The 18677-nt window shown below is 43.5% G+C and overlaps 1 protein-coding gene and 1 long non-coding RNA gene across 2 annotated transcripts in view; one reads left to right on the top strand and one right to left on the bottom strand.

Annotated features, from left to right (window-relative positions):
• Positions 1 to 18677, top strand: part of TLN2 (talin 2) — a 148030-nt gene that overhangs the window by 87357 nt on the left and 41996 nt on the right. The window contains exons 25-34 of the mRNA XM_053988590.1: positions 2838 to 2951; positions 4260 to 4394; positions 5328 to 5456; positions 6091 to 6193; positions 7747 to 7955; positions 8747 to 8866; positions 9729 to 9926; positions 11972 to 12111; positions 14849 to 14942; positions 17801 to 17890. Coding sequence (XP_053844565.1) covers positions 2838 to 2951; positions 4260 to 4394; positions 5328 to 5456; positions 6091 to 6193; positions 7747 to 7955; positions 8747 to 8866; positions 9729 to 9926; positions 11972 to 12111; positions 14849 to 14942; positions 17801 to 17890 — 1332 coding nt within the window. The remainder of the gene's footprint in view (positions 1 to 2837; positions 2952 to 4259; positions 4395 to 5327; positions 5457 to 6090; positions 6194 to 7746; positions 7956 to 8746; positions 8867 to 9728; positions 9927 to 11971; positions 12112 to 14848; positions 14943 to 17800; positions 17891 to 18677) is intronic.
• Positions 1 to 18677, bottom strand: part of LOC128813455 (uncharacterized) — a 32017-nt gene that overhangs the window by 11535 nt on the left and 1805 nt on the right. Inside the window, exon 2 of the long non-coding RNA XR_008439043.1 lies at positions 12377 to 12434. This is a non-coding gene — a long non-coding RNA (uncharacterized LOC128813455). The remainder of the gene's footprint in view (positions 1 to 12376; positions 12435 to 18677) is intronic.

The raw sequence follows: 18677 nt of genomic DNA, 5'->3' as shown, positions 1-18677 counted from the left end.
GGGAGGCTGGATCAAAGGCGCGGCGGAGGCGGCGTGGGGGGGGCGGCGGTGGTGTCGCGGCGTGAGGCAGGACTTCCGAGGGTCGCAGGGACTGCGCATGCGGGGGGCGTGTCACGGGGTCCGCGTGGTGAGGCATCATGGCGGCCGCCTCGGGGAGCGCAGCAGGGACTGTCTCTGTGGCCACAGAAGGGAACGGCAGGGCGCCGCCGCCCGCAGGGGGTGGCAGCGCTGCGGCGTGGAGCCCCGGGGAATCCCTACGCGATGGGGGCGGGTCGGGCCACGGCGGCGCCGCGGCGCTCCGAGCCGGCAGCGGCGCCGCAAACAGCGGTGCACTGGGGGGCTCGGAAGCAGGGGGCTGGGCTGCTTTCGCGGTTCCGGCGGTGGCCGCGGTCCCCGGCGCAGCCGCAGCGGTGGTAGGAAGGGGGGGGCTGGCCAGGGATCGCCGCGGAGCGGGGACAGGGCGCTGGGGGCAAGCCGGCGTCTGTGCCGCGGAGCTCAGCGGCTGGTAGCTCGCAAGCTGGGCTGGGGCCAGGGCCGGGCGGTCGGGGAGGCACGGGACCATGGCGGTGGGCGTGTCTGAGGGGGGCAGTGACAACGGTGGGGGAGCCACCGCGCGGGAGGCGCGGGGCGGCTTGGCGGGCTGGACCGCTCCGTCCCGCGGCACAAAGGACGCTGCCGTGTCAGCCTGCGCCGCGGCAGCGACGGTAGCATGAGCTGCTTGCAGAAACGTGGCCGCGTGACTCTGCAGGAGGCCGGCGATGGCTGTAGCCACAGAGACACAGCACGTGGCTGGGGGAGCGGCGGGACTCGCGGGGGGGGAGGGGGGGTACAGTCGGGGCCGCGGGGGGAGGGGGGGGCCGGGGCCGGTGCAGCGCCAGCAGCGGGGGGTGTTGCCGCGATCACATTGCTGGGCGGGCTCGCTTGGGCGGAGGCGGAGGAGGGGCCCGACACGGAGCGGGGGGGGCAAACCGCGCCAACCGGAGCAGCAGAAGTTAGTGGAGTGGGGGGTGCGGGGATGGAGGGGGCGGCGGGAGGGGCCGCGGGCTCCAGTGGGGGGGCTGGGGCAACGGACGCCGCGACCGCATGGGCGGGGGGGAGGGGCCGCGGGGTCCGGTGGGGGGGCCGGGGCAACGGACGCCGCGATCACGAGGGCGGGGGGAGGGGCCGCGGGCGCCGCAGCCGCGCGGCGCGGGGGGGAGGCGGGGGGGTGTGCCGCGCTGCGGACTCGCGGCAGCGTGGAGGGGACTCGCAGTGACAGCATGGCCAGGCTGAGCGGCTGCCGCGGGCGTTTGCTGTGCAGCAAAGAGCTCAACCAATGCTCTGCACGCCGGGAGAAGGGGAACGCCAGTCAAATCCCGGCGCGAAATATCATTAAAGAGTCTATTTCCAACTGAGTCCCAAAAGTCTCTGGTAAAGACGGCTGAACGGTCCGCATTCGGGAAATTAAGTGCAGTCCATTCTAAAAGATTCTTTAACTCTTGCTTAGGTAAAGTACTGTTACTGCAGCGTAAAGAATGCTTAAGTTCCTTATAGAGATCCCGATCAGGGGCAGAGTGGGATTGTCCCATTTTTACACCAGTGTAGCTCACCTCGATATCGCAGGGGCAGGGTCCTCACTCAGAACTCCGACGTGGGGGGCTGGCCAGGCACTCCAGTCAGCGCTCAGGACTCTGCTTGAGGTCCCCCTCAGAGCTCCGGTTTCAGGCGTCGCTCAGGAACGTCTTTCCGTGCTCGGGGCCTCCAGACTCCACTCAGAGCTTCAGTGCGGGCAGTGCAGAGCAGTGCTCGCCTGTGCTCAGTGCACGTGGCGGGGTGCCACGGCAAGCTTCCTCAGAGAGCTCTAGGTAGCTGCCGCGCAGCAGCGGCCGCCTATGCTCGAGGATTGCCAGGCAAATTCCTCCAAGAGCTAGAGGTACTCGCTACCTTGTAACGAATTCCCCTGCTCGAGGATTGCCTCGGCAAAGTTACAGAGCTCCGGCTTCTACGCTGCTCAGCAACGATACGCCGTGCTCACGACACCGATTAGGAGGCTACAACTGGTTATTTAGTTACCGTCCATGGAGAAATCTCCCACAGGTAGAAAAGCTGAAGAGGTCTTCAGACACGTGGGGTTGCCGGTCTGTGGGGGTCGGTCTTCCTCGTTGGGCGCCAATCTGCGGGGATTGCTGGACTCCAGGACGGTTTGGGTGGGTGGTAACGAAGGATCTCTGAGGCCCGGTCTTTAGAGCATAGGGTTTATTATAAAGGATGAAGGGCCCTGCTTAGAGTTGCTAGCCGCAACTCGTGGCAGGCCCGGGGAGAGCGGGGGGAGAGAGAGGGATGGTGCCAGGTGGGTGTCCCAGCAGGAAGGTCCGAGAGAGAGAGCGTTCGGTCCCTCGGCCACACCTTATCAGGGGGCTTCAAGGTGGGCTGGGACAGGACTTGGGCCAATGGGGTTACAGACATCGGATACTTCAGGGGAGGGTTACAGGTATGGGATGAACCATACATTGGGGGGTGAGACAGGACATTCCATTTGACCTTAGGTTCTATCAGAAAGGGGGGATTGCATTATTGTTTTCGGGATGCTCAGTAATGAAGGTTTGGTATTTCAAACCTCGTTTTCATCTCGATATCTGTATTCTCTGATTCTTTTGCCAGGCCCTCATATTTATAGGGCCTTGCTATTTCATCTTCCCCAACACCATGCATCCTAAATTCTGTGACAGCACAGGAGTATTTTACTTAGGAATACTGCTGTTGTCTTCAAGGGTAGTGGGAAGCCTGCTTGTTTTATTTTCAGAGGATTTTGGGGTTTTATTTTTTTACTGAAAATATTTTCCCTTTGTCCATTTTAGAATGTTGCAGACCACATTCCTCAGCTGGTGCAGGGTGTAAGAGGAAGTCAAGCTCAGGCAGAAGACCTCAGTGCCCAACTTGCTTTAATCAATTCCAGCCAGAATTTCCTTCAGGTGAAGTGAACCAATCATTGCAGTAGATGTAAAAAGCATTTTTTTAGTGCTGGATGTTTTCATTTGTGATAAATAACCAGTAAACTGTTAAGAACCATGTAAAGAAGTTCACTGCTATGAGCCATAGATAGGCAGAATTTAGTTCCTCAGGTTAGGTGACTAAAATACATTGTATCTATGGAGAGTGAAAACTGCTGACATTGAGGTTAAAAGTAACAAGAAAAAAGTATGCTTATGGAGAAGAAACATTCATTGCTGTACACCTGTCTTCTGGGTTAGAGTTTAAAGAACAAAATAGAGAGAATTTAGCATCTCTCTTAGTAGAGGTCTGAGTCTGAATATGTGACAGGCTGTTGGAACCTTTTTAGGCAAGGTAAACTTAGTGTTGCAGCAACAAGTTTCAGAATTCCTCAGAAATAAAAGGGAATACTAGGATGTTTTTTTAGATATTAGCCTGCATAATAGATCTAGATTGATGGTTTGGGAAAAACACCAAATTTGACTCAGTGCTTTTTTATAACATCTTAAAATAGGAAGATAGACTATTGAGTATTGATAACAAAACTATTGGCTTATTGTTAACATTAGAAGAAACACCTCCAGAAACCCATTCTCTGTGTAATGGCATGATCATTACTTGGCATCAGTTAGTCTTACCTCACATGCGATGGCTGTTAGCAGGTTTTATGGTCATGTGTAGGCAGAGGGATCACAAACCATGTTCTCACTTTGTTTAAGTATTTGCTTTATGATTCCCTCTGGAGTCATTCACATGATTGATCCATCTCCCCTGTGGCTGTATGTGTGTACAGTGGTGATGATGAGAATCAGCAAAGGCTTTTAGTTGTATTAGCAGTAATCCCTGTGTAGAGGCATTGCTTGAATTACAATTTTAACTTCATTGAATTTTGTTAGAGGTTAATATTTAGTAATGTAGAGAGAAATTTGCCATCTGCCACCTTGAGCTGATTGTACCACATGAATGCTGAGTGGCAAAATTTCACATTTCAGTATTTTTAAGTAGTCTACATGAGTATTCAAAGGCCTCGGGCAGACATTGGAACCAAGGGAGTAGTCATTGTCCCTGTAAAGCACAGATGAGTCCTGCTGCAGAGGACTTGGAAATGTAACAGAATTCTGACAGGATGTTCCAGCTTAAGGAGCAGGAATGTGCTAGTCATTAAAGAAAAATCTAGAAACCTCATGAGTGTGTGAATGGAGGAAGCAGTTTGTTTATTGAATCCTAAGCCTTCTTTAAAGAAAATGTGCTGGTAAAACCAATTGTGTTCACTGTTGTTCTTTGAACAGCCTGGAAGTAAAATGGTGGCATCTGCTAAAGCTGCTGTCCCCACAGTGACTGATCAAGCAGCAGCAATGCAGCTCAGTCAGTGTGCAAAGAATCTTGCTACCAGCTTAGCTGAGCTGCGAACTGCCTCCCAGAAGGTAGGTGATTACTGCTTTTAATCAGCTAATACAAGAGGACTTCTTGTCTCCCCTGAAGGAGTGGCTCATGCTCAGGCAGTGCTCACCTCTCACTGCTTTGTTTTGTGCATACTTTGCTCAGACTCCCAGTGGCCTCTGTATCATGAGAGAAAGGGGAGGGAGTAGTGAAAGAAAACTGAAAAAGCTTGTGCTGCCCTTTCCATACCAGACAAATGGGAGCAGAGTATACAGAGCAGCACATCAAAACTCTGAGCTGCTGTTACATTCAAGGGAGAGCAGGGAAAAGGGAACACATCTTGTGCCCCACTAAACAAGTGAGAACCCAGGTACAGCTCTCCTGTGCTGTAATTGTGAACTGGAATCATCATCTGTAAAATTCAGGGAAGCAGATGCTCTGTGTTTCACATACAGATTTCTAAACTCTGTGGGGCATAAAAAAAATGCAAGTGGAGAGTGATCTCTTTTGTGTGTGTGTGTACACTGAGGCCTGAAACCAGGATTGTAGCTTTGAGGTGGCTACACCTGAGCTAATGCTGGAATTTCCATCTCATACTGGTGAGTGTGGGCTGCCATATCAGGGAGTCAATGGGATTTTGGTCATGATGCACAGTGAGGCCACTGGTCCAAGGGGAAGTCCAGAGTGCAGCAGTTACTTTCTCAGTCCCTGGGCTGCCTACTGTGAAGGGACATGTACGCAAGCCAAGTGCACCTCATTCCCCTGGTGCCTCTTAGCAGAGTGCTGTTCTCTTCACAGACTGAAAATATTGTTCAGGAGTTTGGAATCCGTGATGTAAAACACTTAGAGGGCTCACAATGGCCTCTATAAAGTAGGAAGAGAAATAATATGGGAGGCAAGATTATATCTGAAGCATTTACTGTTTCTGAAAGTTGCATACAGCTGCTAACAGTGGTACTGATCTGATTTCTGAATAGGCTCATGAAGCTTGTGGCCCAATGGAAATTGATTCTGCTTTGAATACAGTCCAGACACTCAAAAATGAACTGCAAGATGCGAAGATGGCAGCTGTGGATGGACAGTTAAAACCTCTCCCAGGAGAAACTGTAATTGAGGAAGGATGTTCTTCATTTAAAAACAAACAAAGTTAGCTGTTAAATACTTAAATATTAGAGGCAAAACAAGTCAGGAAGCTTTGGATAATGATCATGCTGATAGGATTTTGCACTTATTCTCTTAAAAAGAGTATATGTTACTACTACAGCAACAGTATGTTCTGTAGTAGAGTTACTCATAGGACTGTAGAGCCTCCTCTATTCTATCCTTTTCTAATCTCTTAACAAATTACAGTTAGGTAACAGTAATGTTTTGGTCTTCTCAAAAAGAATTTCTTTTCAGTAGTGACAATGATGAGAACTCAGGGCAGCCAGTTCTAGTAGGCTTAGAAAGTGAAATGGTTTATTTGGGGAAAAGAAAAAAGCCCTTCTTAGATGAAGGTATTTACTTCCATTGCTAATTGTAAAATAGTTTTATTGTCCACACTATGTAATATGTTAATTTATTTTACCTTGAACAGGGAAAATATGTTAGTCAGATTTCAGAGAAACTGTGTGTGTGTTCAGTAGCTGAGGTGAAAGTTTAGATTTTTGTGGAATGAGGAATTTTTCAGTACTATTTAAAACTTAAGTGTATTTTTGTTGAGTTTAACGTATGTATTTTGTCCTTTGCAATTTTTTACAGCTTGAGAAATGCACTCAGGACCTGGGAAGCACATCCAAAGCAGTTGGTTCTTCAATGGCCCAGTTGTTAACCTGTGCTGCTCAGGGCAACGAGCACTACACAGGTACTGTTTTATTCATAATGGCTCTATGAAACCTCTGCTTTCCATCAAATACTTGCTGGAAGGTTTTCTTGTCACAGACTATTAAATCAAGGAATGACTTCATTTTTTTTAGTGCTGATAGTGAATTGTGGTAAGTTACGAAAACTTAAGTGTGACTCATGCTTCATAGAAGAGCAGTGATGCAATCTGCTCTGTTTTTAATCAGAATAGATAGGGACATGTGTTGTTTTTGTAAATATGTGCCACTGAAACTCTGTGAAAGGCTGAAATAAAATGTATTGCGTTTTAAAGGTCAGTGCCACTGGAAATGTTGCTATGTCCTTACAGAAGGTCTAAAGGATATGTTTTGAAGCAACAGGATGTGAACATAGTGGGGATAGCTTGGTGGCATTCAGAACTGCATCTCTTCCTAGGTGCTACCAGTTCATACGTAGCGCAGTTGCTCTGGCTGATTCATTGAGCATGTTTGTATAGTTTGAGATAAAGCCAACAGGAAACCTGGGCACACAGATTCTACAGTTTATTTTTGTACCTGTACTTTTAGTTTAGAAACAAAAACACCTTAATAATAAAAATGCTCTACAGGAGGGACAAAAGTTTACTCATGGATGTTAAAATGTTCTATGTCCTTATTTCTGTTAGAAATGAAAGCTGTTGATGCAAATGCCCCCATAAGATTTTTTGTCTAATATTACTGATAAAGTGTGTTACAGCAATTACCACTTCATTGGTTATAATTGCATCTGGGCTCTAGAACTTACAGTTGCTTTCATTTGTAGCAGATGGAATTTCATCAAGGCGGCTCATGTTTCTATCATATAGTTGTGGAGAAGTAGGCACTGGGTGTCAGGCAAGGGAATACAGATACTTGCAGCTGATAATGAATAGCTAAATCTAGTAACTCTCTTATCATCAGATTGTAGGAAACTCTGCAAAGCAATGAGTTCCTTTTCAATAATTTCATAAATAGAAGAAGGAGGCCATTATTCATGTAGTCCTAAGCCTTAGCACTGGAGTTGATAGATGTCTTTTAACAGAAGGTAATTTTATTACATCCTGTGACTTCATTCAGTTATTTTTATATGTTTTTACTCACAGTGATGTTAGATTATATCAAGTTGTATCATTCCTAATAATCTCTTTTTTGATTGCTTGAAGTTAAACTATTGTTGTGCTGTGGCTCTGAGCACCTGTACACCATTCTTGCAGACAATCCCTTCCCCCATAGCTTGGAGTATGAGTTTTTCCTCATCTACAGGTTTTAGCTTTTCTTCTTTTTCAGTGCTTCACTAGGATGTAGTCACTGGTAAAGAGAGCTGTGCCCAGAATATGGTCTTTTGTCTGTAATATTTACTTTATGGCTTTACTACAAGCTATAAGAAATAAGAAAATGATACTGTGTATTTCAAATGTCTTCCTGTTTGAAGATTTTCTTTTAAAATGCATTTGCAGTGTTATTTTGCAATAGGATCATTACCTGCAAGATCATGTCATGAAATACAAAGATTGTCTTTAAAGGTACTAATAGAATCCTTGGTGAAATGTGACCACAGGAGTTGCTGCCAGAGAAACTGCTCAGGCTTTGAAGACTTTGGCTCAGGCAGCACGAGGGGTTGCAGCGTCTACCAGTGACCCTGTGGCAGCCCATGCGATGCTGGATTCAGCCAGGGATGTCATGGAGGGCTCTGCCATGCTGATCCAGGAGGCCAAGCAGGCCCTGGCTGCCCCGGGGGATGCAGACAGTCAGCAGAGATTAGCCCAGGTAAGCTGGGACTTGAGCAGCTGCATGAGTTGTCAAACACACAGTGAATTTACTCCAAATCAGCATTAAATAAGGAGAGAGAATGCCAGAAAATAAGGCTGCTAGGTATGTCAACTTTCTATTCCTTTCAACATCTCTCAGACAGTAACATCATGCCTATGTTAAAAAATGCAAATGGTATAAAGTATGGTGTTTTAGTCATGTCTTAGAAAAATATACAAAGATGCAGCTCTGTGCTTTTACCCACAATATATGTGAGGAGACTGCTTGACTGCAAAAGTGAGATAGCCATTAAGCTGAGAATTTTCAAATAAAAGATCTATATCCATGTTATATTCAAAAAGTGAGTGTATGTTTTCTTCATGTGTGGCCCCACTATGTTTGAATTCTTTAGGAGTGGCAGGTTCTTTTTTTGCTGATTTGGCCTGAATTGTAAATAATTTCTTATGAAGATACCTTTTTTTAATCAGAACTTTGTAAAAAGTAGCATGCAATGAATTTCTGTGACTAGTATATAGATAACTTCAGAAGCGTTCTCTTATCTGCAGTGCTGCAGCCTTTATCCCAGGTGCCGGGAGGAGTTGTGGGGCTGCCCTGCCAACACTATCCTATCCCATGGATGAGCCTAAATAAAGACTGCAGGCCAGCAAACTGAGAAAGTTGCAAGCCTCAAAAATGTTCCTATAAGGGTCACAATGTAGGAATTGCTGGCTATGGAGTAGAGGCTGTGCCTCCTATTAATGAGAACTTAAGCCTCTCTCAGTGTGAATGTGTTCACTTGTGTGTTCTAGGTGGCAAAAGCAGTGTCTCACTCCTTGAATAACTGTGTGAATTGTCTGCCTGGACAAAAGGATGTGGATGTGGCCTTGAAGAGCATTGGGGAATCCAGCAAGAAGCTCCTTGTCGATTCGGTAAGATGGCTTTTCATGTGCAAATATATTTTAGAAAACTAAACAGCAGATCTGAGTTCCTCATGTGTCAAATCATTATTTAGTAAATGAGCCCTAAGTATACTTCATATAATCTGCGTTTAAGTTTATGCACCTTTAGGCAGCTGCTATTTAGACTGAAATACCATTTTTGTAGTTTTATAGGTAAGGTGAAATGTGTCTGTGATTTGTGAAGGCAATATTAAACTTGTCATAGATTGGTATTAACTTTTCAGTTTTGAAAATGGCAGCTATGACTTGACATTCTGAAGAATATGAAAATTAGAAAACTATAGTTCATCTCCCACCTAGAAGTGATCAGTTTACTTAAAGGAGCATTGTGATCTGTCAAAAAAATGGTTGGTCATTTTGCGTAAAGAGTAGAATTGTTACTTTGTTTAACTGCATTCAGTTAAAAAACTCTTTTTGCATTGGTAACTTGCCAGAAGGTTATACTATTTGAACAGCTTTTTTTTTTCTGCATTTATCACTGACCTTGCTATCCTGTGAATGAAGGAGGAATTGTATTTTGGTATGTTCATGCAATGCCTTTTGATAAAACCAGGGTTTTTTTTTTTACCAAACTGATTTACTAGAGAGAGTTTAGAGTAATTTTGAAGAGCTGCCAATATTTGTGTCCCTTGAAAAGATTACAGACTTGTCTGTCCCTTGAAAGAAACAGCAGGACACAAGTTGCTGGACAGATTTCTGTTTGACAGCTGTCCCATAGTTCCAGCTCACTGCTCTGTTGCATTTAGTACTCTCAGCATGTGTTGAACTCTCCAGTCATGAAAGGCTGGTGTGATGTGACAGACAGTAAAATAGTGAACTTTGTCTCTTACAGCTACCTCCAAGTTCTAAGTCATTTCAAGAAGCTCAGAGTGAACTGAACCAGGCAGCAGCAGACCTGAATCAGTCAGCTGGAGAAGTTGTCCATGCTACACGGGGCCAAACTGGGGAGTTGGCTGCAGCCTCTGGGAAATTCAGTGATGACTTTGATGAATTTCTTGAGGCTGGTATTGAAATGGCTGGCCAAGCACAAGTAAGTTCTTGATCATGCTAATTGAGGGATAATCTTGGCCATAACTTCTGGCAGTGTAGTATATTGCTTTTGTAGCACTACAGTGTAGCACAGCATGCTGCTGTGTGAGGAGATATTTGTTGTGAGGGAGTCATCTGGAGCTGCTTATCTGGAAAAAGGAGAACTCAGCATTTACATCTTTCACAGGATGTTGGTATTTGTTTCTATGTCCAGTCAGAAATACAACTTCATACTCCTCTGTCTAGTTTGAGCTGCAAAGGTACAAAGGTGTGCTAAACCCCCTGTGGAAAGGGTTGCTTCTTTTTGGTGGAACTACCATGGAGCATAATTTAGGTGAACGCTGCTCAAAATGTAGCACCTTCCTTTACTACTTTTGAAATGCTTTAAGTAGATTGAGGAAATGATGCTTTGATATTGCTCCGTGGTGCTGTGGGCATGCTACAGAGTGAAGCAAGCACTTGAAGAGGGCTGCCTAAAATGCCATCCTTGGGTCTGACAGCAAGCACTTAGACTTGTGTTCAAAAATCTGGCAAAGTACTAATCTGATGAACTCTTAACAATCAGGAATGTTGTCACATATTGCTGAGCTCATTCCTGGTAGTTGGAGATACCACCTTCAGTTTATCTTACTCGATACAGTTGTGCTGAGCTACAGTAATTGGTCATTTGGCAATGATTTAGCATAACAAATGTCAGCATATGAAAAGGAATTGTGTATCAGAAGAGATGGGATGACTTGCAGAAAAAAGAATCTGCAGATGGTTTTACCCTGGTTAGTAGGAGGACCCTGCAAACCTGAGAAATGATTGCCACTGGAAAATAGCCAGAAGGTCCTGAGTGTGTGAGTCCTTTGAAGTCATTTAGGAAATGTCTCTCTAGAGCAGATACTTTGTAGATAGAACTGAGTAGAGACATCTGACAGTGGTTGGTGGTGGTTCTCCATCAGAACTTCATCATTCAAGTTCCAGATGTGTAAAATGAGTTAGGCTCCATATACAGCTGACTCTCTGAAAGTGAGTAGTAGTGAGGTACGACTGTTTCTTTAGCTGTGGACCACATTGACTTGTAGAATGTTTTGTTTGAGGCAATTCAATGAAAGGCAAAGGTAGAAACAAGACTGTAAATGGCTGCTTGAAATGAGAATCCAGCTGCTGATGACCTTGTGGCCCTTGTGAATTTGCTGATCCTGCTGACATGGGGGGTGGTAACCATCTTAGTTGTTAATGGCTGATCTTTCAAAAGAGAAGGCCTTCTGTGTATAGTTATTTGGCCTGAACAGAAGCAATACCAGGTGTTTTGGGTGATTAGCAAAAAGTTAGGGGTAGGGAAGAAGTAGAATGTAGTAAATATAGAGTAGAAGCTATTCATAACAGCTGAATAATATGCAACCTCTTTACATAAAACTATGAACAGACTGTTAGAAAAAATGAGTTCACTTCTACTGATCATTGGCAGAAGAATCTAGTCACAGGTGTCTGCTGTGAAGATGCAATACTTTTCTGTAACTGTATTTAAATACAGGTTTCCCTTTTCAACAATGGCTTAAAATAAGTAATAGAACATCCAAGTCAGAATGTTGACCAAAGTAGGTTTATAGAAAGTTATTTTATTGTGAAAGATGACTTTCTGGATTATATTTTTGTGTGAGCTATCCCATTTAGATGCTAGAGAGCCTGCGGGCTGCACAAAGGATGCCAGAGAGCGTACACTGACTGAATAATGCAAAGCAGTTGTGCCAGGCAGAGACACATAAGAGTCTTGACAACAAAAGCATTGTTCAACAAGTAGTGAAGTTTCTCCATTGCTCATTGGTGAATACTACCACTGTTAGAAGCCAAGCTATTTGTTGTAAGGGTCTTTTTCTGTTATGTAAGTGAAGCTAGAGGCACCTGTCTGGGTGAACAGAGGCTTGAGCCATCCTTCTCTGAACTCACGTATGCCAGTGGTTTCAGGTGGATAAACAAACTGGGTTTCCACGTGTGGTTTTAGCACACTGTCTCGATTGCAAATTTTGTACTTAATGTTATGCTGCTCTGGCTTTCCAGACTAAAGAGGACCAGATTCAAGTCATAGGTAACCTCAAGAGCATCTCTATGGCTTCCAGCAAATTATTACTGGCTGCCAAGTCTCTGTCTGTTGATCCTGGAGCTCCTAATGCCAAGAACCTCTTAGCAGCAGCAGCAAGGTAAGGATGTGTTGCTTGCTTTGTTTTCCTGGGATATTTGCTTTTCTCTGTGGTATTTATATTGTGCTTATATATTCGTCTGCTATTGACAATTAAGTGAGTGGTTGGAACCTGTAGTTCTGTTTAAATGGAAGTAGGCCAGAGGAGAGTTGCTTATGTTGGAGTAGTTCCTCAACTAGTATAACTTGTTACCCTTGGTGGAAATAGGAACCAGCATTTGAAGACCTGGCCTGGTTTTTGAAAGGATCCAGTGTATTTTACTTACTGTTTTCTCACCATCTGTGTTCTGACAAGGCAATAGCTAACATTAAGCTTCTCAATCCCTGAAATAAAAGAAATTGAATAATATTCTTAGATAAAAAGTGCTTAAAAATCGTAGCTACCTATCACTAACAGTGTGCATGTGTGTATGATCAGGAATGCTTGAAAGGGTTAGATGCTACATTTCTTCAGTGGAGCATACCCTTACTTTAAGGATTATAAATACACTCCCTCAGTAAAGGGCTTCCTTAAGAACTTACTTTGAGGCTTTTAGAAGCTACTTTACTTTGTTGTATTATGTTTAAAAAAAAAAAATTACATCTGTCTTGTCTCCCTGGAAATAAATAGCATCTATGAAAATTATAGCTAACCAAAGACAGGCTGCTTAAAAGTGAAGGAGTCACAGGAGATTTTGTTACTGCTGCAGCATCAAACTGCTCTGGATTTCTGCTTTAGACTTAGAGCATTCCCGATTGGAGTGTAGAGGAATTTCACCCCAGTGAAATCCAGGTAGTTGTAAGTCCCTGCCAGGTTGGTATTCCCTCTGTGGAAGCATGTAATAGAAAAAGGGAGGTGAGCCAGGTCAAGCCTTTAGCTGTTCTCTGTGTGTGCATATGTGAGATCTTACACAGACACTACATACCTGTGGGAAGTAAATACTGCACCAGCTCTCAGTTTGTGTTTAAGGTGCTAAGGAGACACTGGACTTCCCATCTCAGATCCTCTCTTCTGGCTTGTGACAAGCTTGCCAGGGCTCTCTTATCTTTCCCTGCTATAATACAATCAGGGTCAAATATTTTTACGTTCTCTCTCATGAAAATGAAAGAAGAGGCACAGCTTCCTTATTATAAGATAGCTTTTCTTCTAATTCTTCTCTCTCTCATCATCTATAGTACTGTGATTAGTTTGGGGGTTTTATTTGGTTTGTTTTGCTTTCTTCCCCATTTGCACCAGTTGTAAGAGACAGCAACTTTTTCAGTAGTTTTGTCTTCCTTGTGGAAGCATTTTTTTCTTGACCACCTCTGACAGGACTGCAGTACCAGCTGAGTTCCCTGCAGGGTCCAAGTATTTGTGTTGTATTTGATGAAAACAGATGTGGCCTTTAGAGTCCTAGCAGTCCTCGTCCTCTCTGGGACTGCTGTTTGAGGGGCCACCTTCCTGGTTCTCCTGTGTCCAAATGGTTTTCAGAATAATATTTGTACTCTGGATGGATTCCTGGGGGAGGTACCTTGTGTGTAATAATGATATTTGTGAGACCATGTGGCCTCCTCTACAAAGCTGATAATTCTCTCTCTTCAATTGCTGATATTCTCTGAGTCAGCATGAATTGTGTCTCAGATTAAAATCAACAGCAGACAAGATATTTTTGTGTAAAATTTCTCTGGGAGTGTGAAGTTTCTCTGGGAGTGAACAGAACTTTCAATTTTTGTCATATATTCCTATGTCTGTATGCAATGACTATTTTCTGATGCATAGAAATCACTGATATTCAGCAGGTGAACACCAGGTCCTCCACAAGGACACCAAAGCTGCTGAAAAGGGTAGGAGTTAAACAAGTATGTCTATTAATTTCCATTCTTTTTGCCCTGAAATTTAACATGAACATGTTGAATGTAATAAGCATATCCTGTTTCCTTTTGTAATAGCTAGGTGATCATGTTATTGGTAAGTTATCAAGTGCCTGTTTTCTGAAAGGGAAAATAAATCAAATGCCATTCAGTTTCCAAGACCAGAGGAAAGCATATTCTCCATGCACTCCAGTTTCACTGATTTTCTCTTCTAGATGCCACTTTCTTGGGTTGTTGGTCATGAGTCTGAAATTAATGTAGTTACAATGAATTTTGCCTGTTGTCAGAGCATTCATCAGAAAGACAGATAGTGAGTGTTGTATGTCAGGTTCAGCCTATGTCCAAGAGCTGTGAACTCCCATAGGAATATTTGCATGACTTGTCCTCTGTGGATATAAACCTATGGGAGAATATCAGTTATTAGTTAAAGAGAAAAAAGACCAATTTGCTGAGAGACTACAGAGATATATACCAGGACTGTGTGTATTACAGTATGTCAGACAAGACACAAGACTTTGCTAGAGAAAGGTAAATAACATTTACTTTACATTCCACCATTGTTTTCCATACCATACATTTGTTTCTGGATCCTTTAGGGCTTCTGGGGTGGTAGTTGAGAAATGATTCAGTTCATGTCAGACCTGGAGAAGTGCTGAAATACCTTTTAGCAGCTACACTATGTCACTGTGCCAATGTAATGAGTTGGCCTTGGCCTGCTGCCAGGTGGTGTTCTGTCCTTTGTCACCAGTGTTTTCCCAGAAGTGCCACCAGTTTGGCTGCTGGGCCCAGCCATGTAGTAGATGACCTAAGTGTTATATCTTTATGCAGTATACATTTAATGACAAAAGTTTTGCTAAGAGAACTAGTTCAACTTTAAAATCCACCTTTTTTCCTCCTACTTTCCCCAGAGCTGTGACTGAGAGTATAAACCAGCTCATCACACTGTGTACCCAACAAGCTCCCGGGCAGAAGGAATGTGATAATGCACTCAGAGAACTGGAGGTATTATATTTCATAAGTTCTTATAAATAAAAGTGGGCCCCACATGTTTGTTTCCCTTGTATTCTGTGTCTGAATAGCTCCTGTTACTGTCTTCTCACTGGATACCTGTGGCAGGGGTTTTAACTGTGTACAAGGTGAGCATGGAACCCATGTAAACATCTTGTAGGTTTGGCCAGAATGAAATTTTCTACCCTGTCGCCATCTCCTCTGTCCTGCCCTCCAAAGATACAGCTTAGTCCCTATTATTCATATTTATTGTTACTTAAGGAAGAATCATGACAAGATGGACGTTTCTACTACCACCAGTGCACTGGAGGGAGCTGCAATATCTTGGTTTTTCCACTTGGAAGATGTTGCTGAAATCCCACTTAGAATGATGTTTGCAATCTTCTACCTTGACCTTTCTTAGTGTAGATTTTTAATGCCTTCTTTCTGCCTTCCCTGTCAAACTGATAAGATGTGTGTGTCAATACAGGCTCTTGCAAGATACGTTCTTGATCCTGAGTGAAAGGTTTGGCTGGCTAAATAATGGGTCAGTTGAAAGAGCTACACTGATCACAGACAGGGCCACTTTCAGTAGTAGGAAATAATCTTTTCATTTAAACTAGATATTTGTTGTTTACTGTCAAGGTCAAAACATCAAGGGGTGACTGACCTGTGTCGAGAGCATAAAATACCATTAAACTTTTTATTTCTAGCCCTTAGTATCACAAGGATACAAAAGTCCTTCCAGGATATTGTGAGTTTTCTTAATATGCAAGTCCATGGTTATCATCCCAAAATGTTGTAGGAGTTCCCTAAGTGCCTTTGTCCTTCTGGTCACCTTTGTCTAGGTGCCTTTGTCCTTCTGAATTCTTAGCTTCCTAAGTGTCCTCTCCTTGGTCACAGGGAGCAGCAGCAAATCCAAAGAACAGAAACCAGGAAATCAGGCTGTAATGTAAAGGAGCAAGCAGGGGGAATGAAGTGCTATTCCTCAGGACTTCCTGAAACACTAATGGGGAGAGATCAGTGAAATGGCAGGGATGTGAAAGGTGAGAATTTCCAGCTGATGAACCATGGAAAACTGAGAGCTTAGAGGAGAAATGTAGGGCAGAATAGCCTTAAGAGCCCTTGCAGAGGGTTCTGTGCCAATAGCACAGAATGGCACATGCTGGCATGGATTGAGAGCAGGGCCAGCAAAGGGCAGAAGGAAGATATCTGGCATCTTGAACTTCCCAGAGAGAGAGTGTTAGTGAGAAAAGCCTGGATATATGGAATTAGATTAATTTCTGGAAAAAGGGAAACCAAGGCAAAAGCAAACAGTCCTGAAATCAGACTGGAGACTCACATCAAAGTAACTGGAGAAACCAATGAAATTTTAGAAGTCTTAACTTTCAATTTCTCTTTACATTGATTAAACTTTTGCTTCTTCCCTTCATTTCCTGAAGTCATCATGTACTATTCCTAGTCTTTCCAGGGCTTCTTAACTACTATAAAATCATTGTTTCTGTAGAAAGAGTGTGTCTCAGCATGGATTCGATACTGTCAGTAGTCTTTGTGGTCTACTTTGGAGACTCTGGAAAACTGTTCTTAGAGAGGACCTTATTGTCTAACCTTCAAGGAGGTAGCTAAACTTGCCCAGAATTGCAGCTGAAAAAAGTACCACAGGTGTTGCCGTAATTGTAAATGTATGTGAGTGGGAAGTTTGTGCTGGCTTGTGTTTTGCTATTCTGTTCCTTATATTCTGAAGGCCTCTGTCTCCAAAGCAGTATAAGTGCTGTAGGAACCTTGTTTGCTTTTCAAGTGGTTATTTAATAGAGCACAACATGAAGAGATGCTGCAATGTTAGTGAGAATTGACAGACTGAAGAGACAACTGGAAATTGCTTTCTAGATGCCACATCTTCACCTTCTTCTCTTTTTTAATTGCTGTAAGGCTTTAAGACAAACTTTTACAAAGCAATAGCTGAGCTGTTAAAAATACTGTAGGTGTCTCCATAATATCTTAAAATTGGAAGCTGTGTTACAAGAAAAGTCCAAGTGTTTAAAATCATGCCTTGATTTCCTTTAGGTGGAAAGCAAATGTCAGATACAGCTGCTAGTATCTTTCTCTACTTAATTGATTTCACTTTCATCAGAAGGATTAAAAGTCTTTTCTGCATGATATTTGGCATTAAAATAGTGTTGCTTAAGAATTGAAAAAAGGAATGCTACAGATATTTTTATGTATTAAAGAATTAGCCTCCTGCATTTTGCAGCTTTTTACAAGTTTTGTACCTAACAGCATTCATTCTTCTCAATGAATACGTGACTGATTGTCACATTGTTATTTTCAGAACTCAGAATTACCTCAGAAAAAGACATTAAACCTAACTATACATAGTTTCCCAACAGAACATTTTCCTCTGTTGGGGGAATCTGTTAACACTGTAAGAGGCAGGCAGGTGGTGGATGTGTACTCAGTTCAGTAACCCTTTGTGTTTCCAGACAGTGCTCAACAAATAGCAGCTGTTTTTCTTATCACTTCTTAAATCTGTTTATGAAATTTAAAATAGTACTGAAAACATGTGTTACACTGTTGACACCTGACAGAAAACCAGATTGCCTCAGGTCAAGCTGAGCACCTCTGACCATATATCACTCATCACAAACATGAAGTAAACCTGAACTTCCAAGAGATTGGTGGTGCACAAACATGGAGTTCCCACAGTTCAGTTCCCGTCGGGTGCGGTTTCCTGCATGGCCCACCCTCGGGGGCTGCTTGCTGCAGACAAACATATAAGGTTACGCTGGGATAAGCAGAATAGGTGTGATGGTCTGTGTTCTTCTCAGCTCAGTATTGCAGACTCTGTCAATAATCAATTTCTTTCATTATTTCAGACAGTTAAGGGAATGCTGGATAACCCAAATGAGCCTGTGAGCGATCTCTCATATTTTGATTGTATTGAGGGCGTAATGGAAAACTCAAAGGTAATTTCTTTTTCCCACCTCTGTATCAGTTATAAAGTGTGTTTGGATTTTCAAAAGTTTCCATATGCATATTGAATATTAGAGTTGCAGTCAGTGTTTATAGCCAAAATGTCTGCTACAGTCCTTGATAAACTCTGCCTGAGACAGGTCTCTTACAGGTAATTTCAGGTTTTGATCACTTGGAAGGTGTATGGCCTCAGTAAGAAATTTTTAATTAAGTGACTGGTACACAATGCTCTGAAAGCCTCTCCTCTCTCTCTTCCTCTCCTTGACATGCACTAGACTGCATGTCATACTTTCGGGTGCTGTATTTTGACTGCAGCTATATTAGAACAGCCCAAAGCATGAATGGGAGGGCTTGGCAATGAAATCCCATTGTATTGTTCTGTGCAGAGCAGCTTTGCCAAATGTCTGAGCAGTCCAGACACCCCACCACATCAGAAAACCTGTGGGAAACTTCTTCAGTTACTTTAAATCAAACTGTGCTGTACATCTTCCTTTGAAGCAGACTTTTGTGTCCTTATTATTTGATTTGCTGGAATTGTTTCATATTCCTTCTTCTCTAAAAGAAAAAGAAAATACCTAATGGATGTGTGTGTCATCTTGCATCTAATGCTCTACTGCAATCAGAGCTCATTTTGATTTTTAAAGGCAAGTGAACTGAATTCAGTGGGAATTCATGTGCATTCTAAGACTAAGATGGTTCCAGAAGTCTAGGTGCAGTTTCATTCCCACTGAGCTTCAGTGAGTTTGGTTACAAAGATGATCCTGTAGGTGTCAACAGCAT

Source organism: Vidua macroura, chromosome 12 (assembly GCF_024509145.1).
Source record: "Vidua macroura isolate BioBank_ID:100142 chromosome 12, ASM2450914v1, whole genome shotgun sequence".
Lineage (NCBI taxonomy): Eukaryota > Metazoa > Chordata > Aves > Passeriformes > Viduidae > Vidua > Vidua macroura.
The sequence above is the reverse complement of the archived record's forward strand: the minus strand, read 5'-3'. Positions and strand labels throughout refer to the sequence as shown.